Source organism: Stegastes partitus, unplaced genomic scaffold (genome assembly GCF_000690725.1).
Source record: "Stegastes partitus isolate 25-593 unplaced genomic scaffold, Stegastes_partitus-1.0.2 Scaffold596, whole genome shotgun sequence".
Lineage (NCBI taxonomy): Eukaryota > Metazoa > Chordata > Actinopteri > Pomacentridae > Stegastes > Stegastes partitus.
The window spans coordinates 270,017-280,337 of NW_007578327.1; the positions used below are offsets into that span (position 1 = coordinate 270,017).

Here is a 10,321-nt window from a genome sequence, read left to right on the forward strand (position 1 = left end):
GCTGGATTTCATGCGATTTTTTTATTGCCATGTTTCAATTTGTAATTCTGATCAACACATATTCATTCTTAATTATGATGAAAAAAAAACTTTAATGAATACTTCAGAATTGACAACAAAAATAATGAACATGTAAGTGTTTTTAGTGCATTAGTGTTTGTCAGTTTATTCGTTGTAGCTGATAAGGATGAGGTTTATTGCAGTTACTTTTTATACAGCTGAGTAAAGTTAAGAAATTCCCTCAGTCTTGCCTTAACCTATAAAAGTATGGCATACCCATCAAACAATAGGACATCTGGGAAAAGATTTGTTGCGCATCTTTAGCAAACGTTCCCTGGCAGCAATTTTGGAAGGTTTTCTGCAGAACGTTTGCTTTTGGGTGAAAAATTATGGTTTGAGCGTTTGCAGAATGTTCCCTGAACCTTGAGGTTATAGTTCGTGTCTAGTTTTCTTGGAATGCTCACTTAAGGTCTTCTAAGATTTTCACGAAATAACCCTTGGCAAACATTCATGAACATACCGCGCAGAGCAGCATGCGTTTGGGGAATGTTCTGCGAATGTTAACACTGTGAAGTCATGACATATTCAAAGCACATTCCCCCCTAAAAAAAACAAATGTTCTGCCAAGAAAACTGTACAAAATGACAGCCAGGGAGCATTAGCAAAGATTTCCTGTACCTTAAGTGAAAATTTGCAAAATGTTCCCTAAATATTCCATTGGTTGCTGGGTATGATGTATGTTTATAGGTTACAAAAAAGTAACCTTCAGGGAATGTTCATTGAAGGTTAGCTGTTTGCTGCTTAATACGCTACTTTATGAGAATTACATTTGATATTGATGTATTGGTAATGACTTTATCACTAATCCGTACAGCAGTAAAATACATTAAACAGATTAATAAATGATCAGCAGTAGATTATATCGGAATACAGTATTAAGCAGCAGAAAATGGAAAAACTAAGGACAAGGACCTCAAAATTTCCTTTAAATACAATTCTTGAGTAAGTCTTAAATATATAACTTTCTGCTCCTGTGTATTGCAGCGCTATTGCGATCGACTGTACACGAGTCCACACTTAGAAAAACCGTAGAAAGAAACAAACAGCTGTTCGCCAAACTGCATATAAAACCCTTACACATATTTAACCCTTCAATCCGCATTGAAAACTGGGTCCTTGTAAGGACCTCTAACTGTCCGCCCCTTAGAACCGCGTCCAATAAAAAGATGTGGAACATGTCAGTTAAAAAATATACAGACAAAGACATTCTTTAAACGTATGAAGATGACTTGTTTATTGATAAATAAAGGGTGTACATGCACATATTGTCCGAATTTCCAAAACGTATCAATGATTTTAATCAGGCGGTCTGCTCGGACCTCTACTGCGTAGTGCCGACTGGGGTTGTGTATTCCTCTGACAAGAAGCTATGGGATTAGCAAAATAGTCCAGAGATGCGGGTATCTCCTTGGTCACCTCTGAAAACATTCTTCGTTGATCCCTTTCACCACTACCATAGTGGTATCGTTCCGCATGACCTCTGATAGTTCTTGCGCTGTCTTATTGAAGAATGTTAATATTCGTGGATTTTGAGCGGAGCTGGGAAACTAACTTGACTCAGCTAGCTCGCTAGCGCGTTAGAAAGCTCGACGACATAATAGGCTGCTGTGCTTTTGGGAACGCGGTGTGCTCGCTGTGTCAGATCGACCGAGCTCTTCCCCGGGGTAATATAGGTGGTTTTCAGGTGGTACCACCGGTCTACTTTATTCTTCACGATTGCCCTTTTTTGTGTAATCGTCTGCCTTGGCCGTGAGATGGAGTGGCACCAGCTGACTTGCTAGCGAGCGAGCTAACAGCAACTGCTCAATCCCCAGTGTGTTCACAGCGCTAGCAGAGCACTGCTCTCATTGCGCTGGCTATAAATACCACTTCAGGTCCCATGCTAAGTGCGCCTCCAAAAGTGGTGGACTAGTCCACGTCGTTCCGGCTTTTTCTGGTCACCTCGCTCGTAGATTGGCACTCTACATGGTCACTACAGTGAGTTTAAGACGACTTGAAGAGCGAGTCGGACCCCGAGGTTGTGAGCCGAGCTGGGCTGATCTCACGTTAAATCGCACCGGCTGCTGGGCTGCAGGTCTCAGGAGGAGCGATACTTGGCTAATCCGTGGCCGAATATCATTTCGCCCTAATGGGCTTGTTCTGTCATCAGTAGTAATATAACCAGCCTTGGTACGGTCCAGGGTTTCAAGACCAAAACTTTGCAAGAAGACATCTTCTTTGTTTCTACCGTGTGAGACTGTGGAGGCAGACTTCATCTGTCCAGAGCAGAGCACCATGTCGGAGGATAACAACGCAGACAAGTTCATCAAGGTAATAGCAAAATCAAATATCAATATGTGGTGGTTTTTTTTTTACAACTGTAGTGGTCTAAATTGATGATGGACATGTTATATCTGCATTTCTGCTTTAGTAGATTAAAACCAATCTCTGATTCATTTAAATTGTTCTATATTTGGATCAACATCTACAACATAATTTTAAATCTTTTCCTGTCATCATGATCCTAATTGTCTGTTGCTCAGTGACGACACCACTAAAAGTACACTTGGATCTTGTTTTATGAGGCTGCCACAGATTGATGCAACACATGGCAGCTCCTGACAGCTCCAGCATGCAGTTGTGACTTATGGGCATGTAAAAAATGAAAAATGCACAATGGAAAGTTTTCCCATGATGAACATTACTGTGGCGTTGGGGTCTTTGTCATTGGTTGATGGTCATTACCCAGCAACATGTCCACACAACCCGGTCCTGGGATTTGTTCTTGGCCTGATCCCCTCAGTGTCTCACTGCACAGGCATCGATGTCGGCAATAAAACGTGATCTTGAGTGGCCCTGGCCCCTGCTTTCACATTTGGGAGAGAAGAAGCTGAGAACTGGGGCACACGCTGGTTATCCACTGTGGCTGCTAGCGTGAAGGAAGATCAACGGGTTAACGAGCTAACTTTTGGCTTAACGCAGGCTATCTGTTATCAAGACCTTGGCACAGTGAACCCAGAAATCATCATGGTAGCCTATGATGCAAAAGGAACTTGCTCCAGAATAGGTTGAATTCAGAGGATTGGATCAAAACATCTTAGTTCTTGCCTTACTTGATTACCCTACAATTATCAACAATTAAACCGGGCCTAATAGTGCACATGGTTGGCTTGTATTTACAAATACTGTGTCTTCCGCCAGAATTTTCTCCCGCAGAGCCAGTCGGTTGTTAGATTCACTGTCCTGGGCACAGTGAGGTCAGGCCCTTCAAAGATAAGAAGTTTATGGTACAGACAGCTGAGTAGTTGTGTACTAAATACCAGCCCCTCGTGCCGTGCCGCGTGAATAAATCCCAGTTATCATCAGCGTCTTTGTGTTTACACAGAGCAGATTGGACTGGCCAGGGCAGTGGAAGGACGTTATGGTGGCTGTTGGCAGTGGCACAAAATCGTACTGCAGTGGCCAAGACCAATATATACTCAGGAGAGGAAGGAAAAAAGGGGCCAATTTATTTTTTTTGTGTTCTAAAGTTCTGGGTTTTGTAATGTAAAGAACAAGCAGATGAAGGGTTTTCAGCTCGGGTGATTGCAAAAGTTGTCTCCCTTCTTCTTCCAGGATTGCCCCCCACATCTTTTTATTGGCAGCAGCGGCGGAGCTCTCCCAGATGCATGTGTTTTATGTCAGCCAAAGCTGTCTTTTTTCCAAGAATAATCTGTGTTAAGGATTAGCACTATTGTTAAAATAGAGAGGTGATAATGGATATATAGCTGTTACATAACCCAGTGCGAACACATTGGGGGCGAAATGCATTGCACTCTCGCAGGAGAGCGTCAGTAACATTTGCCAAACTCTCTTCTAAATTATGTGAGAAGTCCATTTTATGAGAGATAGAAGTTACATTCCAGGTATTGGGAAATCATTTCCTGTGCTTTGGCAATGATTAGGAACGGTCTGACTTGTGCAGTAGATTTTCTTTTCCTTCTCATGAGCTGGTGATTGTACTGCATGACATAAACTATGCTGACAGCTTGGAAAAGTAAAAGGAATCCAAAAGCTTAACCCTGTAATGCATTCCAATATAGCTCAAAAGTCAGCCTTTTTTCGCCCCCCCCCACTCCAAATGTCTTATACATTTTTTGTGTGTGCTTTGTTTTTCACACAGGAGACATCCATTCTGGACGAGTACAACATAAACTGGACACAGAAGTTGGGCGCCGGCATCAGTGGACCCGTCAGGTGAGTGACAGACTTCTCTCCCGTCCCTGAATGTGGTCTCTACTGCTGATTTAACTGTGAGTGTGCTGCTAGAAGGTCATTATTTTATTGAACTACGACGTGAACAAGTTGTACTACAAAAGCAGGACACATCATCGTGGTTGAGAAGCCGCCTGTTAATCTGTGTTGCTGATGTCCGAGGATCACCGTCATACATCAGTTGCCATGTTTGACCAGCATCGTTTTGGATTGCGGTATTACACAGAGAGAAATCTGACATCTGACATGCTGGGCTCAGGCCAGCGATGAGAGCAGCGTCATGGTCCACTGAGATTGCTTTCTATTTCAGTTTTGATCTGAAAATAGTATATTCTGACTCAGAATATTCTAAAACCCCCCCTGATATGATTAAGAGATAAATATTGCGATATTCCCCGGCCCCTGCTGCTCACGATTAAATCACCGTCGACTACTACTGCAGAGATGATGTCAGAGCAGATTATGTGTTAACTGTTGAACGGTCAGAGTTTGTGTTTGCTGCCAAGAAAAATAAAAAAAATAAATCTTCCTACACGTTGCTGACGTTTGCAGCTCATTGCTTCTCCTGTGCTTTTATTGCATCACTGTGGCACCAGTTCTCGAGCACGGCTTGACCTCACCTTTGACACATTAACACACATTTGAGAAAATGAAATCACCAGATTCTTGCTGTAAGCGACTGAACCGGCGTTTAACGGCGTCACACCTGGAGGCTTAATAGATTACGTTGAGCACAGGCGCTGTGTTTGTTGGTCCTGGTGGTGGCTCGGTCAGCTCAGACGCATGTAACTGCAGAATCCTGGGCTTGACTCCGACCCAAAACTTTGATCCCTCACAACCTTCTGTGCAAGAATTCAGCCTGTTGTTGGACGTCGTCTTGTGCAAATGCATATGTGTAACCACGATGAAAAAAGTGGATTCGTGTCTAAATCTGGTGCTCTGCTCAACTTAGATGTTTAGTTGATGCTTAGGGATTCACGAGGGATCAATAATAAAGCCCAGCAGTTGGTTTCTCTGTGCATTCTTCTAGTACTTTCAACCCTGACAGTTGGGGAATAATCTGTCACAGCAAAGTGCACATTTCTGAGATGCTCCCAATAACTAGCAGCAACTCAAAAACATCATAAACCTCATGAAGTCTGGCGGACCTCGAAGGCGAGAAGCCTCTGCGTCGTCCTGCATCGCTGCCGTAATCCCTTCATAGGAATAATTTCTGTTTGTCTAATGCAGAAGCTCCAGCAGTTTCGGAGTTACTTGCAGTTTCTTTTGTGCGAGTCTGCCTGCCCTGCTGATTCCAGCTAGACACCGGCTGCGATGCATCAACCGGCTGTCACTGATTCCTTCTGCTCATTCTGCACTTTAGAAGGCACCGCAAGTCTGTTTCCGGGGAGAGCAACCTGTTATTTCCTAATGTGTGTAGTTTTGGCCTCAAGTGACAAGAATACTGAGAAATTGACTCATCAGGCCTTGATGTAAACACGCTCTATGATTCATGCCGTGCTGTTTCTTTTTCAGGCAGCTCTTGCTCACCCCGTCTCCTATTTTTCTGACTCTGTTTTTCACTCGGGGTTTTATGGAGACTTTGCTGTTATTCACCTCCTTCTGCCCCACAGAGGAGAACATTTGTGTCTTTTACTATCCCAGCCCCCTCCTCCTCCTCCTCCTCCTCTCTGTCTAACTCTGTGATTCATTAGGTTGGTATTGCTTCCCAGTGAAGTGAACTTTGGCCGAAGCAGAATGTTTCTTGCAGTAATGCTTTAATAGTGTAATCTGAGTTCAAGGGCCAGAGGTTGCTCTTTAAAGTGAATATTTGAGTCCTTGCAGGCTAGAAGAGTGGGGAAAAGAGTTATTGAGTTTCTCAGAAAGTAAAATTCATATCAGCTGGGTCCATATTCAATCTGGTGTAGTTTGAAGAAACTCTTTCCCAGATTTATTTCATTTCAACCATATGACGCATGAGGAATATGACATACACAGATGGCTTTCTCCTTCATTTTACTCTAGTTACAAAGATGCGGAGAAGGTTTCTCGTAACAAACTGTGATGTTGACAAAATCTCAACTCCATCCAGTCGGCTGCTCTCTTGTCTCTGTGCTTGTGTTTGGCCAAATTTAATTTCAGAGCGCATATTAGTGAGGCTGTAAAAGAGGGATGCAAATGTTTATCAGCCGAAAAGCAATATTTAAGAACATAGGAACTGTCAGTAAAGCTTAAATGAACCCCTACACGAGTATTACGAGCTCGCTCCCTGCAGCTCAGCGTTGTGTAGAGCAGCTGAAACGATTCGTCCTTCATCAGCAGAAATCGTATGTAGATCTGCAGCGATAACAGGATATTGATGAAGTAATCTTTGAGTAAATAGGCCGATGATATCCTGATTGCAGCCACACAAATGGGAATACTTTCTGCTCGTCTTGTGCTGTGTGTTGGAAGGTGGTGGGCACATATTTGCTCATAATCTGGGGGTGTTCTCTACTTTATCCATTCCAGTGTAATATCTCTGGGAACCGCTTGAGCTCCTCGCTGCCTTTCACAGTTTTGTCCCCTCGGTGATAAGACGGTGTTACCAGCTGTATAACAGATTTTAAAAGTTCTTCTCACAGCTGCAAGACTCACACAGCAGCTTTTTGTAAATCCCCCCACTGTAGTAAAGGAATGGACCGATGAAATGATTAAGATCATACAAACACATGCTGGAAAGAATTAACAGTGAGGAGGGAAAACAAAAGAGGAATTGGATCAGCTTTGGTTGCATGTTAATTTAAGCTGAAGCTGGAATGTAAATGAGTTAATGACTGACCTGTTTTTTTTTTTTCACCTTCTTTCATGCTCAAGGCTTCATTTTTAGGTTTAATTCTAACCGTGTTGTGTTTTGTTTGTCTGCTTTGTGACGTGCTGCGCTGCAAAAATAAATAAAAACTGGAATTATATATAAAATCACAACATGCTGACCGAGAATATAAATGTGAAACTGCTGAATAATGTGATTTTATCAACATTAAAGCCACATTTAAAGGCAACAAATGGCATGAAAGTTGATAGATACAGATGCAGCCTTTATCACACCACACATTGTCCCAAATTGATTGTATTTGTAAAGAATGGAGACCGTCGGGCATTTTATTGAACACACAACGTCCTCACAGATAAACTTGTGGTTTTGGGTCGAATAATTGTGACTTCACCTGATATTGATGATGTTTATTTACTCATTTGCTCACGGTGATTACATTTTACAGACGAGGATTCAGAGCAGGTGACTCAGATAAGCGCTCCTGTTCATCATCGACAAACAGAGCAACCGTCTGGCCGTAGAAAACGAGAAAACCCCTCTGCCCCACCGCAGAAACTACCTTACGCATTCCTGACATGATCACATCGCTGACAAACTTTGTGTTGTGTGAGATATTTATTGACTCTTTGTTTTCTTCTGTCCAGAGTTTGTGTAAAGAAGTCAACTCAGGAACGCCTGGCTCTGAAGATCCTCATTGATCGGCCCAAGGCCAGAAACGAGGTTAGAGGAAAACGCCGTCCTGCTTGTGATTAATGCCTGTTTGTTTGTCGTCTTTGGCTGTATCGATATGCTTTGTTCTGTCTGCCAGCTTGTTCCCAGTCTTTTATTAATTCTTGTTTTTCCTCTCGTTGTCACTCCGTCTCCTGTTGCCTCTTGTCTGTTTGTGTGGACTTCTTTGTCCGCGGCGTTGTCATCATCCTGCGGCGAACAGTTTGCCGTGCAGCCTCTCCATGTCATTAGCAGCCCCCTGTTTTGATCAAGCAGCTTTTACAGCAGTTAGGCGGCGAGACACGCGGTCAAAACACACACACTCGCTTCACACAGGCTGCTGCAGCTGAACGAGCAAATACGCAGAGATCATTACCACTAAACAACATGTTCTTCAGGCTCGTCTTCTTAAATCACAAGCACGTGTTTCTAAAGGTTTGTTTGGTGTATCTGGCTGATGGCTTTTTGCTTAGTCTGACGCTGCATAATTAGAGTCATTGTGATTACTTGGCAGCGCCTCTTTAGTGGTCGCTGCATAATTTGCAGATACATTTGTTAAATCTGTTGGTTTTTATTTGACTGCTGTGAATATGTGTTGCCCACTAATGATCCAAACATTCATTATGAAATACAGCAAAGAGGTGAAACAATTTAACAAACTGTAAACGCTTTATCTGAGTGTAAACACACATTGATCTCACCTTTAACTGCCATTTTATCATTTCCTTTAAGCAGGGAAAGGTACAACCCCACATCAGAGTGTGTTTTTAGGACAAACAGACTGATTTGTGACCGCATGGTGTTAAAATGAAAATACACTTGAGTGAATCCTCTCCATTACAGGTGCGGCTCCATATGATGTGTGCCAACCACCCGAACATAGTGCAGATCCTGGAGGTTTACGCAAACAGTGTCCAATTCCCGCACGAGTCCAGCCCGAGGTAAAGAGCTCTGTGTGTGAGTTTTCACGCCTCGTATGTTCACGTTATCTCCTCTCTTTCACATATCTGCCTTCTTGTTTATTTTTTTTTTCCCACAGAGCGAGGCTCCTGATCGTCATGGAGATGATGGAGGGCGGCGAGCTATTCCACAGAATCAGTCAGCACAGGCACTTTACCGAAAAGATGGCCAGCCAGGTCACCAAACAGGTGGGTGAAAACACACACACACACACAAGCACGTCCTTCAGTGTACTACAGGCTGTTGTTCCATTACTTTCCTGAATGGGGATTTTTTGTAAATATTTAATCCCGCTCAGCCTTTGTCGTGCTTCGTCTGACTTTTCCTGTGAAACGTTTTATTTCTGTGGGCAACGACGCGTCTGGTGGCCTCTCCATGTCATTAGCAGCCCCCTGCCTGGATCAAGCTGCTCGCGCTGCATTCGGGCAGCGAGACATGTGGTCAGAAGAGGCGACACACACCAAGCTGATTAAAAGTGCTTTGACACACACACACCCATGGAGCTGGTGTCTCAGTCTGATGTCTTTTCTCCCTGTAGATCAGTCAAGCGTTGGAACATTGTCACTCCTTAAATATTGCACATCGCGACCTGAAGCCAGAGAACCTGCTCTTTAAGGACAACTCTCTGGTAAGCTGCTGGGGTTCCGTTTCATTTCATATGCAGACATAATTACCGCTGCTTTAAAAGTATACCAGCAGCACCATTGCTGTGTGGGCTGATGCTTTTTAGCTAATTAAGTCTGCACACTAAATACAGTAAGAACTACAAAGGAGCAGAAACTTTGCTGGACTCCAGTCAGAATGCTTTACTTTACGACAGGCTGGAAGAAGGGAAGTTTTCTTGGCCACGTCTGGCCAGAGTTCGGCCAAGATCTTGTAGAAATATCCGCTCCACAGTTGCTGTGATAGACTTTGAAACCAGTCCTTGCTCTGGCAACGACTTCAGTGATATCCCAAATGGGTCCTATCAAGTGAAGCCTCTGAGATATAAACAAACTGAAATGATTTAAAGGAAGCTGCTAAAATATGTTTCTGTGCTCGCTCCACATTCACGTGTCTCACTCTGTGATTCTGTCTTTTCTGCAGGATGCACCTGTGAAGTTGTGTGACTTTGGCTTTGCCAAAATTGATCAAGGAGACTTGATGACCCCTCAGTTCACTCCTTACTACGTAGCACCTCAGGTGAGAATAAGCAGAGTTCACTGAAGATGTGCTGCTTCCTCACGACTTACGTTGAGTTCAGACTAAAGGCAGATTCACCACCGGTTCACCCCTCATGATGTTCTGGCCACATTAACTGTTACTGTGAAGGTTTTACAGATACGATATGAAACCTCCTGAGCTGCTTGCAGACTCCTCAGAGCTCCCCTGATTAATGTGAACATGTTTGATATTTAAGAGTTGAAGTTTGGAAGGTGGCTCTGTGGTTAGCATCATTGCCTAACAGCTAGAAGGTCGCCGGTTCACGTCCCGGTGAGGACACCCAGGAGTCTCCATGTTCTCCCCGTGCAGCGTGGGTTCTCTCCGGGTTCTCCGGCTTCCTCCCACACAGTCCAAAAACATGCT

At 43.6% G+C, this 10,321-nt stretch overlaps 1 protein-coding gene across 1 annotated transcript in view; it reads left to right on the forward strand.

Moving 5' to 3' along the window:
* The first annotated feature begins 1,451 nt into the window (after window positions 1–1,451).
* Window positions 1,452–10,321, forward strand: part of mapkapk5 (MAPK activated protein kinase 5) — a 16,760-nt gene continuing 7,890 nt past the window's right edge. The window contains exons 1-7 of the mRNA XM_008289160.1: window positions 1,452–2,370; window positions 4,202–4,275; window positions 7,732–7,807; window positions 8,639–8,736; window positions 8,835–8,943; window positions 9,294–9,383; window positions 9,842–9,937. Coding sequence (XP_008287382.1) covers window positions 2,335–2,370; window positions 4,202–4,275; window positions 7,732–7,807; window positions 8,639–8,736; window positions 8,835–8,943; window positions 9,294–9,383; window positions 9,842–9,937 — 579 coding nt within the window. The 5' untranslated portion in view covers window positions 1,452–2,334. The remainder of the gene's footprint in view (window positions 2,371–4,201; window positions 4,276–7,731; window positions 7,808–8,638; window positions 8,737–8,834; window positions 8,944–9,293; window positions 9,384–9,841; window positions 9,938–10,321) is intronic.